Here is an 18,312-nt window from a genome sequence, read left to right on the forward strand (position 1 = left end):
AAAGATGGGGTCAGTGAGAGTAGGATGCTGAATGAGAAACACCCAAATAGTTGTCTTGGACAACATGGGACTTGTTTCCAGCTGTTGCAGTGTTCTTGTTTTTTTAGTAGGAGCCCAAAAATGCTTTTAATTCTATCATTATCAGCGTGATATCTTTTTCAACTCGTCCAAGTGTCCCAGTTATCGGACATGTGAAAGCATGCTGCAGTCAAAACAGTCTGCAAGATTTGCAAGCGCTGGGTGGAATTTATCACTTACGGGATGCTTTGGAGACTGGAATTTATGGTAATTGGTACTAAATTTTAGTATGCAATACCAGCCCTTTCTCCTATGTGCCCCTGATCTAGGGACCTTCTGGAAACCATTTACATTTGAAAGCTGTTGCAGACTATGTAGAACGAGTTTTTAATCGGCCTATCTTTTTTTTTTTTTTTCAGTTGCGTTCCCTGGTCACTATAAATACACCACTAGGATGTGTGTCACTGTTGTCTAATCATTGTGTTCAGCTTTCTGCCAATTGCTTTTTAATAGTTATTCTGTGGTGACCACACAGAAGGCACCACGGGAACAGAAATAATTAAGTTTACTAATCTGTGAACAAAGTCAGAATGAGAAGTACAAAAGAGTGCATTCGGACACTGCTATTAACTTTTTTAATCTTCTATATGTCGAATGGTGGTGCAGACAATAATCATTGTGAAATAAGATTATTTTAATGCCCTTTACTCAGGGTTCGCGTCAACAAAATGTAAGAAGGCCTTACAGATGATCCAAAATGCTGCGGCACGTTTAATCTGTGGTTCGAGAGAATTTGATCATATAACACTATGGTTAAATGGCTGCCTGTAAAGTTTCGAATCGTCTTTAAAGCACTAGTGTTGGTGTTCAAGGTTATTCATCAAGGCATTCCTTGGTATCTAACAGGTAATGACGCTCTATTGGCCGTTCAGAACCTTAAGGCCTGAGGGAGGCGATGTGACTATCATTGACAGATTTTTCAAAAGCACATTATGAAAGTATAAGAACATCTGCAATTTCTGTAGCTGGAGTGACTATGGAACAATTTAACAGGACCATTGAGAGTACTTTTGGAGCTTCAAAAATTTAAGAAAGTATTAAAAGCTACTTTATTTGTGGAGGCATTTAAATGATTGTTCAAGATTCACGAGGATACTGCCAGTGATGTATACAGTACTCCCCCCGAAATTCACAGGGGTTTCGTTCCAGGAGCACACGAGAATTTTGAAAAACCGCAAATGCGGTTTAGGAGTGGATCGGAGGCAGGAGAGGGGTACAGGATCGTTCTTAGTATTTTCTGACCGCTTCATCAGGAAACTAAAGTCAGGCTACACCGATCAGGAGCTGCTTTGACACGCTATCTGGTGCGTTGATGCAGCCTGACTTCAGTTCCCGGAAGAGGAGGTCAGAAAATACTGTGAAAGACTTAGTCTGCGATTCGCGAACTGCAAATTCACAGGTGGTATACTGTATAGATGGCGATGTTAGGTATTTGCCTCTTTTGAAGAAACTAGTGTGTGTTGCTTGTTTGTATGACACTATTGTATGTGCCTGTTTGTCTGTAATTATTTTATGATTGTATTTTGTAAACCGCCTAGGAATAGGCGAGTAAGAGAATTTTTAAATAAATAAACATAGGCATACTGCACCAGACCACTGGTCCATCTAGCCCTGGGGGTCTCAAAGTCCCTCCTTGTGGGCTGCAATCCAGTCGGGTTTTCAGGATTTCCCTAATGAATATTCATGAGATCTATGTGCACGCACTGCTTTCAATGCATATTCATTGGGGAAATCCTGAAAACCCGACTGGATTGTGGCCCACAAGGAGGGACTTTGAGACCCCTGATCTAGCCCAATATCCTGCTTTCAACAGTGAGCACCCCAAGTCAAAAGTACCTGGTGGACCCCAGAGAGTAGCAAGATTCCATGCTACCATGTTCTAGGGATGTCCTATGAGCAGCCGGAAACATTTTGCTCAAAAACACACAATGCAATTATTTTTTTATTTTAGGCTGGGCAATTATAGGGCAGGGGAAGGATTAGGGGAGGGAAATTGTCTCTGTAGACTCCAATTATAAAATGTTTTGTTAGTGGAAGCATTATTCAAGGACAACTTTGGGAGCTGGGGGGAAGTTAGGTACAACTGGCCCCCGGTATAATAATAATAATAATAACTTTATTCTTCTATTCCGCCACAATCTTGCGACTTCTAGGCGGTTTACAATCAAGAGTGCTGGACATTCAGCGAAATACAATAAGTAGATATTCAGAGGAAATACAGAGATCAGAGACCTCAGGAGGCAATAGTTTCAAGTTTATTAGGATTTTATATACCGCCTATCAAGGTTATCTAAGCGGTTTTACAATCAGGTACTCAAGCATTTTCCCTCTCTGTCCCGGTGGGCTCACAATCTAGCTAACGTACCTGGGGCTATGGAGGATTAAGTGACTTGCCCAGGGTCACAGGGAGCAGCGCGGGGTTTGAACCCACAACCCCAGGGTGCTGAGGCTGTAGATCCAACCACTGCGCCACACACTCCTCCACTGTATAGAAATACAATTTGCTGAGCGAAAATGTAATATGTACATTTTAGTAGGTAATGTCCGACAGGACCTGTTGGGGATAAATAGCAACGTAAAGTTACGATAAGATGAAGATAACAGATTGTATTTATAACAGTGCTGTATGTTCAGGTGGAATAGGGAGGGGGGAGGGATGATCAGTCTTCACCAGAGCCATGTTTGGCAAAGTGTTTTCCATCAGAGCAGGTGAAGCAGCCTTGAAATCGGTGAGGGATCTGTCTCTGGCTTGTGTGTGACTGCAAGAGTTGGGAACATAATTTATTTGTTCAAATTTTAGTAAACTATATGAAACTCTACTCTTCTGCAGTGTTACTAGACAGTAATTTTTTAAATAATGCAGCAAACGGAGAGCATTTTTGCCTATTGTTATGGAGGTCATTTTATAAAGGGGGTTTTTGCTTTTTTTTTTTTTGCCTACTACATGCATATAAAAAGCCTCTTAAGTTACCTCGTGTGTAAAAGTATACGATGCACAATTAGGTGTATGCTAATTTAGAGTAGGCGTGTTTAAGGGAGGAGCTTGAGCAGAGCCTGGGCTGGGTCACAACTTACTATGCACATAGGGGGTAATTTTCAAAAGCTTTCCCAGGCACCGGGATGATATGCGCTAACCTGCCATTTTTTGGGAGAGGGGATGGTTTGGGGAGGAATGCCTGACGTAGGGGACCTCCATTGGCAGGAAAGAGTGGGCATCCTTCCTGTCAATTTTTTCTCATGTGGGGAGACGGGGTCACATGGTAGGAGGGAGTGAGCATCCCTCCTGTTTTCACTTCCTCCGGGGGGGGGGGGGCCTTAGTCTCTGGTGCTGGTTCGTAAGAGGGGCTTTTTTTTTATGAGACAGATATTATGCACGAGTAACACACCCACACCATCTGTGTCCATTAAAAATAAGAGAAAAAAAAAGGTTTCCTGCTCCGAACAGTTGAGTGGTAGCTGCTGAGGCTTTTCCTGCCGGCTCTGCGCATGTGGAAGTCGCTCTCGCAGAGATTAGTCGGACGGGACAGATGAGGATTACGACGAACCTCCGTGCAAATCATTTGCATGCAAAATTTTTAATGCATGAATAGCTCTTTTAGAATTGGCCAAAACTCGGATTGGAGCAGACCCACACAGACTTTTACTGATCCTGTTTACTGCATCGATCCCTTTCTTGTTTTCAAGGTGCAGTTTTCAGTAAAAATTGTTGAATCCTAAATAGCCTAATCTTGGAGATGTGCCCGTCTTCCTTCCTCAGCCCAAAACAAAAATTTTCAGAGACCTTTTCAGGGGGTGTAATTGTGCCACTTCTGGGCATCGCCAACACATAGATGTTCCTCGCATTGAGGCGCTCTCTCAGTAAGGACGACTGACAAATTGGATCGGGAGGGTATTTTTTCTCCTTTGGGTCCTGTCTCGTTTAATTCACAAGAAATCTCTAATTCTAGGAGCTCTCGGAAATATAAACTTGGCTTTCCCACTGTTAAAGGAATAAAAACTATGGCCAATGTTTGTCGATCATTTTTCTTTTTTATTCGTAAATGTTTGGAATGACCTTCCTTCTATAATTAGAGCTCTCTCTCATCTACACACTGAAGTACTGAAGACCTATTTATTTCAGAAAATTACTAATGATCCTTCTTTTTCAAATAATCCTATATAATAAAACCCTAAGCGCGCATGCGCACTTAGGGTTTCGTGTTCCCTGCCGCCGTGGTGTGTGATCCGTGGCCATGTTCCATTTTAGAACCCGGCGGCATGGAACATTCTGGCCACTCCCCTCCTCCCGCCCTCACTCACCATTTGGAAGCCAGGCAAGCTCTCTCCCTGCCCGCATCCTCAGCAGGGAACACACCTCCCGCCCTCACTCGCCGCTGCCGCAGAACCTTTTCAGAGCAGCCTGTCCCGCCCTCACTCGCCACTGATGCTGATCCTCCTCTAAAGAGCAGCCTGCGATGGTGGCCGGCTTTAGCGAACCTTGCAGGCCACTCTCCAACCTCGGTAGCATGTTCCCTCTGATGCATGGGATCGCGTCAGAGGGAACGTGCTACCGAGTTGGAGAGCGGCCTGCGAAGTTCGCTAAAGCCGGCCACCATGATCGCAGGCTGCTTTGAAGAGGAGCAAGCCAGAAGACGCCGGGATGGAGGGAAGGTAAGAAGCGGATCAATACCGGGGGCCAAAGGGAAAAGGGGCTGCTTTGGGGGGGAGGGGTGTGCTGGGGGAGACAAAAGGGGCCATGGAGAGATAGGGAGAGGGAAAGGGGGCTGTTTTGGGGGTAAGGTGTGCTGGGGACAGACAGCTTTGCTCTGTGGAGAAGACAGAAGGGGCCATGGAGAGACAGGGAGAAGGAAAGGGGGCTGCTTTGGGGGGAGGGGTGTGCTTGGGGCAAACAGCTTTGCTCTGGGGGGAAGACAGAAGGGGCCTTGGAGAGACAGGGAGAGGGAAAGGGGGGGCTGCCTTGGGGGGAGGGGTGTGCTGGGGGGAGATTGAAGGGGCCATGGAGAGATAGAGAGAGGGAAAGGGGGCTGCTTTGGGGGAGAGGTGTGCTGGGACAGACAGCTTAGCTTTGAGGGGGAAGACAGAAGAGGGCCATGGAGAGACAGTTAGGGAGAGGGAATGGGGGCTGCTTTGGGGGGGAGGTGTGTGCTGGGGGCAGACAGCTTTGCTCGGGGGGGCGGGGGGGGGGGGGAAGACAGGAGGACACAGACAGCGGCCAAGGAGAGAGAGATAAAAAAACACAGACAGACAGACACATCTATTCTAGCACCGGTTTAAAGACTAGTCAATCATAAAATTGTGGCCTAAAAGATATAGGGCTCCTTTTTTATCAAGCTGCGGTAGGTGGTTAATGTGCGGAATACTGCGCGTTCAACCGCCTGCCGCATTAGTTGCTAACGCCTCCATTGACGAGGCGTTAGTTTTTTGGTGTGCTGTGGGGCTTAGCGCATGATGAAATGTCCAACGCGCTAAGCCCCGTAGCGCACCTTGATAAAAGGAGACCATAGTTTCTGTTCTAATCTCCTGTATAATTTTATTAATATTTTGTTAACCGAGTCGAGCCCTTCTGTTGGGATGAATCGGTATAAAAAAATCAAAGACTAGATTAGAGCATGTTGACTTCCCAGAGCCCTGACGGTGTCTTGCAAATGATGTCATTCTTAGTTGTGGCTGAGGCAGGCGTGAATGTCGGGCTCCGGGAGAAGGTGAGAGCGGGGGAGTTGCTAATTGTTTTTGTGCAGTGACTGGGTTATTGAAAGGGATGAGATTTATGACACAAAATTGTCTAAACAGAAGAGGTTCAGGCCTTCTCCCTTGCCTGGGATTGCCGGCGCTAGTCGTGAAGCGGCAGACAAGCCGAGCCTGCAGCATACCTGCTTTTGTGTGCATTGCTACAGGGGATCTCGGTCTCTGTGTGAGCAGTACAGTCACTTAGTAGGGTTTATTAACATGTGCCCTGAGCTTTTTAAGAAGCCGGTCATTGGACCAGATTCTTTTTGGATTGTGTTTATGGTATAGATTTTTGTCGGTGTTGCCAGCCTGAGGTAATATAATATAGCGAGAATATTTGCCGGGCAGTCCTCAAGCACTGAACTCTTTCGTTTAGGCCCATTCTCTTTAGTTCTCTGGGTGACGAGAGTTTCCCTTCTTGGATCCAACAGCATTTCAGGAGATTCTTGAAACAAGATCAACTAAAGCAGCCAGGAGGAAAATGGAAATGCAAAACAGCTTCCTTTTAAAGCTGAGACTCTGGGGGAAGTACCCTTTTTTTATTTTATTAATGTTGCTGTAGTTTTTTCATGGACTAACTTTGCTGAGTGCCTGCCATAATCTTAAGGGAAACACTCCAGCTTTTCAATCAAATTAACTTCTGGATTTTTTTCCAAATTATCTATGTCCGTGTTCCTGGAGAGTTCATTTTCTGGTATTAACCAGTGGCTGTAGCCTCCAAAACACCTCAGGAGCAGCTGAATTGCTTCTCTCTCCTCTGCCCCCAGATTCGGAAACTATCCATCCCCATCTGCAGCCCAGCAATTAACTAATTATCTCTCTCACTTTCTCGCCAGTTCTGAGATGGAGGGAGTGGTTCATAGAGAAAAGAGGAGTTACAGGGTAAGGGGCAAATGTCAGATCCAGTGGCGGAGGTGAAAGGGTGAGAGATGCAGATATGTCGGGGGCGCCTGGTCGCGGTTGCACCCCTCCCCCGGTCCAGCGGGGGGGAGCACTTCGGGGGGGGCGGTGCCAGCGGCTTGTCGGGACCGGCGGCGGTGTCGGGGGCCCCTCTCCGGCGGGGCACCTGATCACAGTTGCACCCCTCCCCCAATCCAGCAGGGGAGAATACTTTTAATATATATTTTTTATTTCTCTTGGTACTTATTTTTTTATCTCTATTTTTTATTTATTTTACTTATTTATTTTTAATTCTATCTTTAATTTATTTATTCATTACTTGGTGAAATATTCATTTCTATCTCTATATCTATCTCTGTCTTTATTTTATCTTTATTTTCCATAAATTGTCTCTTCAGGTACTTTAGTTAGATTGTGAGCCTTTGGGACAGTTAGGGAATTTCCAAGTACCTATCTTATTTCTTTTTTTTATTTATTGTATCTTTTAATGCATTCATTTTTGTAAACAGCTTAGAAACCTCACGGTTATTAGCGGTATATAAGAATTAAATTAAATATGTTGGGACCAAAGGCAGAGGAGAGAGAGAGATAGAGATGATGGACATGGGGGGAGGAAAGGAGAGATGTTGGCCTCGGGTAGAGGGGACGGAGGAAGAGATACTGGACAACAAAAGTCAGGGAAGCAAGAGAGAGATGTTAGACCACGAGGGAGGAAGAGAGAAGGGACATTGAGATGCTCAGAATGGAAGGAACAGGAAAATGCTGGGCTGTAAGGGTAGGGGAGAAAGAGAAAGGAGGATACAGGGAGTGGTGAAACATGTGGGAGAGGCCATGGGTAGTTGTCAAGGAGATAGTGAGGACAGAAGATGGAAGTATGGTAATGGGCGAGCAGATGATAGAAGGGAGTAGGAGGTTGTTACTACTGTGAAAATAAGACTATTAATTTTAGGCACAAAAAACGCACTAGGTCTTTTGGGGTATGTACATAGAAACATAGAAAAAAGCAGCAGAAAAGAGCTATAGCCCACCAAGTCTGCCCATTCCAAGTATCCCCTCCCCTGAATTTACTCCCTTAAAGATCCCACGTGAGTATCCCATTTTCTCTTAAAATCCGTCACGCTGCTGGCCTTTATCACCTGGAGTGGGAGTCTTTTCCAATGATCCACTACTCTTTCGGTGAAGAAGTACTTCCTGGAGTCGCCATGAAACTTCCCTCCCCTGATCTTCAGCGGATGCCCTCTGGTGGTCGAGGGTCCCATGAGCCAGAAGATATCATCTTCTGACTCGATGCGTCCCGTGATGTACTTATATGTTTCAATCATATCTCCCCGTTCTCTTCTTTCCTCAAGTGAGTACAGCCGCAATTTTTTTAATCTTTCTTCAGACGTGAGATCCTTGAGCCCCAAGACCATCCTGGTGGCCGTTCGCTGAACCGACTCGATCCTCAGCACGTCCTTTCGGTAGTGTGGTTTCCAAAACTGAACACAGTACTCCAAGTGAGGCCTCACCATGGCTCTGTACAACGGCATCATAACTTCAGGTCTCCTGCTGATGAAACCTCTGCGGATACACCCCATCATTTGTCTTGCCCTGGAGGAAGCCTTCTCCACTTGATTGGCAACCTTCATGTCCTCACTAATGATCACCCCTAGGTCACGTTCCGCCATGGTCCTAACCAAGGTCTCACCATTTAGTACATAAGTTCTACGCGGGTTTCTCTTACCCAGGTGCATTATCTTGCATTTTTTAGCATTGAAGCCTAGCTGCCAAGTAGTTGACCATTGTTCCAGCAGCAGTAGGTCGTGTGTCATATTATCAGGTAATAAGCTTCTGCCTACTATGTTGCAAAGTTTGGCGGCGTCGGCGAACAGTGATACCCTTCCTCTAAGTCCTTGCGTCATATCTCTTATGAATAAGTTAAATAGAATCGGGCCCAGGACCGAGCCCTGCGGCACTTCACTGATCACGTCCGATGCTTCAGATGGGGTACCGTTCACCACCACCTTCTGAAGTCTACCGCTCAGCCAATCCCCAACCCATGTAGTTAGTGTCTCCTAATGAATATGCATGAGAGAGATGATGGAGGTAAAAGGCATGCAGATTTGCCCCGTGCATATTCATTAGGGCTGAAAACCCAGCTGGCTAGTGGTCCTCCAGGACAGGGGTGGGAACCACTGCTCTAAGGGCTGCTGCCATAGCCTACATAATCTCAGTAAGGCACGGGTGTCAAAGTCCCTCCTCGAGGGCCGCAATCCAGTTGGGTTTTTAGGATTTCCCCCATGAATAAGCATGAGATTTATTAGCATACAATGACAGCAGTGCATGCAAATAGATCTCATGCATATTCATGGGGGAAATCCTGAAAACCCGACTGGATTGCGGCCCACGAGGAGGGACTTTGACACCCCTGCAGTAAGGTCTCCACCATGTACCAAGACCAGCCCAGGAGCCTGCATTGTGGCGTGATCCCATGCCTCATCTTGAAAATCTGGGACCTCATGGTGGGGGGGGGGGGGGCTTTTCTTTGCACTAACTGCAGCAAAGATCTCTGCAACAGTGTGAGTCAAAGACCAGACCCTCCCTCTAGTCCCTCCACTGGTATCCAGGTTTAAAAAACAAACAAAATATTTTATTTCTATTGGGGGGGGGGGTTGAAAAGGCCCATCCACATTAACTCAGGGCCCACCCAAAACAGCAGGTTTGGCTATACCACCAATATCAATGTTGTAAAAAAAATGTTTTCTTAAGTTCTCGCTCAAGACTCTTGTGATAGCTTTAAACTGGAAGTATTGGACTCCAACTGAGCTTCTCTTCGGGTTAGGATTACCATATTTTTTATGGTAATAACAAGGACATATGGCCCTGCCCCTGTTCCACCCCCACACAACCTTATCTCCTTTTTGGAACTTGGGGCTGCATCTGGAAGGCCTCAGAGCATGCACAGATGAGATTTGATGTCATACACATGCCCACATGCATGTGATGTCATTGTGTTGTATTCGTGCTTGCTCAGAAGCCCTTCAGACGCAACTCTGAGTTCTGGCAGAGCCAGGGTTGTCCAAAACCTGGATGAAGCATTGGGTTTTCTAAATCCATCTGGACACCTGGACAGTCCTCTAAAAGAGAGGACTGTCTGGGGTAAATCCAGTCATCTGGTAGCCCTACCGTGGGCCGTTCTTTACACATTGCATCAGATTAAACTATAGCGGTCTACTTTCTGTGCCCACAGATTCAGGGAAATTATATGTGAACACCGAAATATGTCCTTTTCCTTCTGTGCTCCTGGTTCATCTTTTAATGAAAAGCTGTTTTCATGGCTTTTGTTTTCTTCTAAACAGAGGAAGTAGCCTAGCGCATAGTGGGCTGAGAACAAGGAAGCCAGGGTTCAGGATGTATTTTTAGTTGACCTTGGGTAGGGCTTTACTCTCCATTGCCTGTAATTCTTGGCAAGGTATTTACTAACTGTGCAGTCAAGTCAAATTAACTCGTTAATGCAGGTTAGCAAACAAAGCTCTTAAGCGAAGAGGTTCACTTTCTGTGCTTGATCATAACTCACCTTGAGCATGGATTTGAAAAGGCAGGTAACAGTGTTAAAACTTTTTTTTTTTTTTTTTTTTTCTGGGGCTAGAAGAAAACAAGGTTTACTTTATAGACTTTGACTTCCTGTGTATGAAAATAGCCTAGTTTTCTCCTATCACGTACAGTTTTTTGAGCACATCGCAAATATTTATAGCCTGAGAAATCATCATGTAATGCATTGCGCCAATTTTAACAGTTCCTATAAATATTATTTTCTAGAATCGTTTTGCCATTGAAGTGCGTTTTTATAAACCAGATTAGGAGCATCTCTAATGTCCAACGATAGTCAGCCAGCATTGGGTGAATTCCATCTGCCCTGATATCGTTTCTCCATCGTAGCAACGTCCTGGTGAAACCTTTCCCCGTGCTCATCACTAACACTACCAAGATTATCGGGGGAAAAAGAAAATCTAATTTTGAGGCAAACTGTTTTAATATTTCACAGATTGTTGTACCGTTTACTCCAAGCGTTAGAAAATATAGCAAAAATGTTAATTTTTGTATTATGCTCTTGACAAAAATCAGAGATTATACCAAAAAATTCAGCGACCCCCCCCCAAATCACTATAGAACACCCACTACAATTCATGCCCCCCCAACCTCTGTTGCACAGTGTAATTAGATGGTAAAATTCTAATGGCCTTGTAATTTGCGGGCATCTTCTCTTTGGTGTGGTATTAATGTTGCAACTATATTTGGATTCAGACTTTCAAATTTAAGTTTTGCCAGTTCTAACAGATGCAAGTTATGCGGTTTTATGCTGGAGTTCCTTCAGCAAGCCTATCTGAGATCATTTTTTTAAAATTACGCAATAAGTACATGAGTTTATTTTGTTCTTTAGATCTCTGTCCTCCAGCAGTTACGAAAGCTGCTCCATTGAAATTCCAGTTAGAATTATTTGATTAGCTGTCTCTCTTTGCTGCCGATGAGTAAATTTCCATTAAGCAGAGGACATATAATTGCTCCTATGCCAAAAAATTCTAAAGAGCCTGCTTAATTAGTCACCAACTACCGACCAATAGCATCCATTCCTTTCTTTGTAAAACTGATGGAAGGATAGCATAGCTGGTTTTAAGAAAGGTTTGGACAAGTTCCTGGGGAAAAAAGTCCATAGTCTGTTATTGAGAGAGACATGGGGAAAGCCACTGTTTGCCCTGGATCGGTAGCATGGAATATTGCTACTCCTTGGGTTTTGGCCAGTTACTAGGGACCTGGATTGGCCACCATGAGAACAGGCTACTGGGCTTGATGGACCATTGGTCTGACCCAGTAAGGCTATTCTTATGCTCTCATGTGTGCCAAGTATAGGACAATCAAGGCATTGTAACATCACTGATGAGGTTGGCTCTATAGAATGAGGCATTATGACATTACAATTAGAGAATGACACGGTGGCGGTTTACCCGCGGCCACCGCATTTTAGCCGCGGGTCACCCGCTGAAAACGGGGAAGAAAACTAGCAGTCGCTGCGGCGACGGGGACAAGGCCATTCACCGCCCGCGGGGCGGTGAATGGGTCTTGTCCCCGCAGTGAGGCATGAAGGATCGCGCGGTCCCCGCAGCTCACACCCGCCTGCCCAATCGATTCTAGTGTTTAGCCAGCTCTCTCCCTTCTCCTCACCTTAGTTTGTAGATTTTCTTTTTCGGCGATCCGCACGCTATCAGAGAGCCGCGCACCCGCTGCTGCTGCTCAGTTTCGATCTTCTGCTCTGACGCAACCGGAAACAGGAAGTTGCAGCAGAGCAGAAGATTGAACACTGAGCAGCCGCGCGTGCGCGGCTCTTTGGGAAAGCGTGCAGGTCGCCGAAAAAGAAAACCTATAAACTAAGGTGAGGAGAAGGGAGAGAGCTGGCTAAACACTAGGATCGATTGGGCAGGCAGGTAGTGGCTGCGGGGACCGTGCGATCGCTAGTGTTCCCGGCTCAAATTGGAAGGAGGGAGTGAAAGGGAAAAGGATTCTGGGCCAAGGGGATGAAGTCAGAAAGAAAAACCCACAGCAGGAAAGAAAGGGAAGGACAGGCAGGTGAGCCAGATGCTAGAAGCAGGGGGGGGGGGGAAGAAAGAGGGAAAAAAGCTAGATGGGGTTGAAAAGAAGAGACACACTGGTATGGAAGAGGAAGATAGGGGAAATCTGGACACAGGAAGGTAACAGAAAGAGGGGAAATTATGTGCATGGGGCATAGGGACAGAGACATAAAGGGGACATGCCATGGGGATGGTATATGGACACAGGGGGGGCAATGACAGATACATAGGGGAGATATTAGAAATGGAGAAAATAGGAGCACAGAAGTGAGATGGTTTGTGGGGATGGGACAGGGACCGAGCTTGCAGGCTCCAGTGGCTTGCACAAATTACATTGTAACGTGCCATGAAAATAAGAGGAAGGAAGGTAGATAGGCCACGCGAGAGGAGCTGAAGGGTAGTAGAAAGGAACAGATGGTAAAGGAGGGAGGGAAGGGTGGTGGTGGAAAGGAATAGAACAGACATTGAAGGAGGGTGGAGAGGAACAGACCCCGAAGGGAAATGTGGAAGACAGAGTGGGAAGAAGACAGATGCCAGACTATGGGGGAGCGGAGGGAAGAAGATGGGTGCTAGACCAATTGAGGGGGGGGTTAAGGGAGAGGCACAGTAACAGCAAATGAAAGACGCAGAGAGAAGACACACAGTGGATGGAAGGAATTCAATGAGAAGATGTGGAAAGCAGAAACCAGACAACAAAGGTAGAAAAAAAAATTATATTTATTTATTTGTTTTTTTGCTTTAGGATAAAATAGTATATTAGTTGTGTTGATAAAAATTTATAAACAAAGCCCTGCCAGCTGAACATCTCTTTCTCTAGTTCAGCAGCAGGAACTTTGATTTATAAGAAAGGAATAAGCTAAATATTACAGTACTAAGGCTTATATGGATGCAGCGGGGACGGTGACGGGGCGGTGAATGGGATGGCAGTGGCGGTGACGGGGCGGTGAAAGGGATGGCGGTGACGGGGCGGTGAAGGGAACGGCGGTGACGGGGCGGTGCAGAGGATGGTGGGCCGGTGACGGGGCGGTGACGGGGACAGATTTTTTCCCCGTGTCATTCTCTAATTACAATCTCAGCTCTGGAATGTTGCTCTCATTGGGGTTCCGGAATGTTGCTATTTTTTGAGATGCTGGAATGTTGCTACTCCTTGGGTTTTGGCCAGGTACTAGTAACCTGGTTTGGTCACCGTGAGAACGGGCTACTGGGCTTGATGGATCATTGGTCTGACCCAGTATGGCTGTTCTTATGCTCTCATGTGTGCCAAGTATAGGACAATCAAGCCATTGTAACATCACTGATGAGGCTGGCTCTGAGGCATTATGACATCACAATCTCAGCTCTGGAATGTTGCTCTCATTGGGGTTCCGGAATCTTGCTATTCTTTGAGATGCTGGAATGTTGCTACTTCTTGGGTTTTGGCCAGGTACTAGGGGCCTGGATTGGCCACCGTGACAACGGGCTTCTGGGCTTGATGGACCTTTGGTCTGACCCAGTATGGCTGTTCTTATGCTCTCATGTGTGCCAAGTATAGGACAATCAAGCCATTGTAACATCACTGATGAGGTTGGCTCTGAGGCATTATGACATCACACTGTCAACTCCGGAATGTTGCTACTCTTTGGGTTTTGACGAAGTACTAGTGACTTGGATTGGCCGCTGGGAGAACGGGCTACTGGGCTTGATGGACCATTGCTCTGACCCAGTAAGGCTATTCTTAGGTTCTTATGGTGTACCTTCAGCTGTTGGACTATGTGGATCATTCCTCTCTTTTGCATGTGTCAGTCAGGCTTTTGTCCTTTATATAGCACAGAGATAATTCTAGATTGTCTGAATAATCTGTTCAGTAAAGGTACTATTGCCTTCATAATGCAGTTTTGATATGAGTAATGTGTCGCCAAAATATTTTAATCTAGACCAGTGTCCCTCAAACTGTGTGCCCCGAAGAGATTCCAGAATTGTACTTTATTTTTAGAAATTCCCTTCAGAAGTATACACTAGAACAGCTGACATGTACATTGCGTACACAAGAATCTGTCAGTGTTATGAGCGTCTGTGTGCGTAAGGATACAACCGCCCAGACGTGCATCATTCTTTGACGTGATTGGTCCTTGAAAACTAATGTCAAATAATTTTAGGTTTGTTTTTTTAAATGCAGTAGTTATCTTAATGAGCAACAAAGCAATCAAGGCTTTGTTACCATTTGGATTTTCAGCTCTGACAGAAATTAAATTTTTTTAAAAAGAGAACTGCAGATGGTGGATGATGAAATCTGTGTTTGCTTGTTGAATATCGAGCCACATTTTTAGTTAATTTGCACTCAAACAAGCACATCCATCGCATTGATTAGCAATTCTAATCTATCTACTTTAGTTTCACCCTTATTATAATTACCCATACCTTAAAGAGCGCTAACTCTCAAATTTTAACATCTTTTTGTTGGTTTTACATTTTTATAATTTTAATTATAATATGCAACAAAAAACATTTGCTCCTTTTAGTGTGTCGGAGCTAAAAAGTTTGAGAGACACTGATATAGACAGTAAGCCTGTGTTTCCTTTACAACCAACAGTGCCTGCAAACTGGGAAGACCAGCTTGAAATCCCCTTAACTCGGTGGTTCTCAACTGTGTCCTGGGGACCCCCCAGCCAGTCAGGGGTTTCAAGATATCCCTAATGAATATGCACGAGAGAGATTTGCATATAATGGAAGTGGCAGGTATGCAAATCTCTCGTGCATATTCATTAGGGATATCTTGAAAACCCGACTGGTTGGGGGGTCCCCAGGACAGGGTTGAGAACCACTGCCTTAACTGGTCTCTCGTTCTGCTTCCCCACTACCCTCAATAACAGCAGGTCTGCTGTCATTGATTCTGAATAATGTTCTTTTTGCATATTTTTGTGTTGCTTCACAGTATCTGGCAGTGGAGGGGTGTGTTTTTGTTGCTGTTTCTGAGGTGGCACTGGAGTTTTTAATATATATTTGTTCTGTTGTATGACAAGTGAAAAATCTGGGACTGATGAGTCAAATCCAGCTTTTTGATATGGGATAGAAACATAGAAAGATGACGGCAGAAAAGGGCTATAGCCCATCAAGTCTGCCCACCCCCTTAAGTCTATGCCCTAATGACCCAATTCCTTAACTTGACCCTCGTAGGGATCCCACATAGGTATCCCATTTATTCTTAAAGTCTGGGACGCAGCTGGCCTCGAGCAAAGTCATACTGAACTTACAGCTAAACAATGACCTATGTAGGCATGCTTTATTCAGTTTTAGCGTTCGATGTGTCGCATACATGTGCCTGTTAATGAAGATTTAAAATATGATGTCATTTGTTAATGTTTTCCTGTGGTCTGTTGAAACGTGTTTAGCATTCATTTCATGTTTGCATGTAATTTTGTAAACTGCATAGTTATTATGCGGTATATAAATTTTTAAATAAATAAAAAATTCATGAACATTGTTAGGTGTGAAGAACCAGAAGAAGATTAAGAAATGGACCGTATTGATTTATTGTCCCGCTCCCCAGGCAATTGTAAACTAAAAAGTCCAAGCAGACGCATTTAAAATAGATTTTCATGTACTAGTGGTAGAATTTTATTCCAGAATGCTACACTGATTTCCCATCACTAGGTGTGAAAGCAACTGCAATTCCACCTGAGCACAGGAATCTCCTTCTATCAGAGTGTGTGTAGGGCGGGGACTCCCCCTCCCCCCAATCTGATTGGCCTTTTGTGCCTGCTAAGTTACGATCACTACACATTATTGTTTTAAAAGTGTAACCTTAATAATGATTTCCCCTCTTCTGTGTCTCCAGATGACATTAGGTTGTACGCTTATGTCCGATTCACCACGGGTGATGCCATGAGCAAACGAGCCAAATTTGTCCTCATCACATGGATCGGGGAAGATGTTGGAGGCCTGCAGAGAGCCAAAATTGGAACAGATAAGACCCTGGTTAAAGAAGTAGTGCAGGTAATCTACTATTCATCTTTTTTTTTTTTTTTGGAAATATTTATTAAATATCCAAACTACCATAGTGCAAACAAACAATTTCAATATACAGTGATACCTCGGTTTACGAGTGCACCGGTTTGCGAGTGTTTTACAAGACGAGCAAAACATTTGCAAAATCGGTGCCTCGGAAACCAAGCATGGCTCGATTTACGAGCACCCCCCCTGCGATCCGGCACCCCCCCGCCATGATCAGACCCCCCCGATACGATTGGGCACCCCCCGCCACGATCCGCCACGATTGTGCACCCCCCTGACACAATTGGGCACCCCCCCGCCGCTTCTTACCCTCATCTGGGCACTCTTGAAGATCGGCCCTCGTGAACGTGAACTCGCAGGCCTTGAGCATGCTCAGATGCTTAAGGCCCAGCAGACGAGGAGTCCGATCTTCTAGAGTGCCCAGATGAGGGTAAGAAGCGGCAGGGGGGATGTCGGATCGTGTCGGGGGGGGGTGCCCAATCGTGTCGGGGGGGGGTGTCGGATTGTGGCGGGGGGGTGTGCCTGATCGCAGGGGGGGCCAACGAGGGGAGCAATGCCGGTTCTCAGGGGGGGGGGGGAACGCATCAAAGCGAGTTTCCATTATTTCCTATGGGGAAACTCGCTATGATAAACGAGCATTTTGGATTACGAGCATGCTCCTGGAACGGATTATACTCTTAATCCAAGGTACTACTGTACATAAGTTTACACGAAATGCACATTAAACATATAGACATTAACGCATAACTATTTCCCCCCCCAAAAAAAAAATCAGAAAAAGTACATACCTACAGGAAACCTTCCATATATTCCCCGAATGAAATTCCAATGCAAAACCCTCCCCCCTCCCACCCACCCTGGATGTGTATGCTTAAGGGTCGATAAAATAAAATCAGTTATCATTCCTTACAGAACTTAGTCAATGGTTCCCAAACATCCATAAATTTCTTATACCATCCCTGTTGTACGGCCATCGAACGTTCCATTTTAAAAGTATAACAGAGAGATTACCTCCAGAAAGTGTAATTTAACCAATCCCAGTTCTTCCAATTCTTTAAAATAAGTTTTCATCTTTTTTCTTTGCATTTTAAGGTCATTATATGAAATTTCCCCACCCCCCTCCATGTGCAAAGCATACTTTACAGGTAGAAAAGGCTTTGATTTTTTTGAGTAGAGCAGTTTAGCAAATTTTCTAATAAACTTATGCAGCAGTGACAGGAGAGTTTGTACTTTTTATGCCTGCCAAATGAGGCTTTCCAGGAGCAGAGTTGTGATGGTCGTTTATATCTTATGGCAAGGAAGGCGTCTTTTCAACCAAATAATCAAGTCTTTATTCAAAAACTGGTAGCCCCAACGAGGATCCCAGTTTCGGCGTATAATGTACACCTTCCTCAGGGGACACTAGTGGAGACGATCTGAGCTGTGCAAACCGGCTTGATTATTTGGTTGAAAAGACGCCTTCCTTGCTGCCTTGTCTACCTATCTGCTTCGTTCTATCTAATATAATAAAATGGTAGGACGCGCATGCGCACTAAAAAAATCGTGTTCCCTGGTCCCGTCGCGGAAACACGAGTGCGCATGCGCGCCTACTACGTCACCACAGCCTGCTTTCCACCTCGCGCCGCTACAGGCCCCACACTCGCAACTCACACATCCGCTGCAGCCTAGCAACTCCAACCACAACCTTCCCCCCTCAACCGCCTAGGAACAGAATATGATTACCATCTTTCTTTAGGCAGCCCCGGTTGTTTAATTGGATTCAATGTCAGCATTAGGGTTCGCCGGCCGCCAGCCGTGAGAGCCGGGTGAGGAAGGCCGCCGCAGCCTCGCGGCTAGGTAGGGGGACAACAATCGCGCTTATGCTCAAGCCGCCGCCACTACTCCTCTCTCGAACCGCACCAGGATCGAGAGAGGAGCTGCGGCGGGGGCTTGAGCATAAGCGCCATTGTTGTCCCCCTACCTAGCCGCGAGGCTGCGGCGGCCTTCCTCACCCGGCTCACATTGAATCCAAGTA

General features: G+C 45.5%; 1 protein-coding gene across 1 annotated transcript in view; it reads left to right on the forward strand.

Annotated features, from left to right (window-relative positions):
- The window catches only part of COTL1 (coactosin like F-actin binding protein 1), a 50,670-nt gene that overhangs the window by 21,881 nt on the left and 10,477 nt on the right, over positions 1-18,312 (forward strand). The window contains exon 3 of the mRNA XM_033940888.1: positions 16,123-16,280. Coding sequence (XP_033796779.1) covers positions 16,123-16,280 — 158 coding nt within the window. The remainder of the gene's footprint in view (positions 1-16,122; positions 16,281-18,312) is intronic.

Source organism: Geotrypetes seraphini, chromosome 4, assembly GCF_902459505.1.
Source record: "Geotrypetes seraphini chromosome 4, aGeoSer1.1, whole genome shotgun sequence".
In the NCBI taxonomy this organism is placed as follows: Eukaryota; Metazoa; Chordata; class Amphibia; order Gymnophiona; family Dermophiidae; genus Geotrypetes; species Geotrypetes seraphini.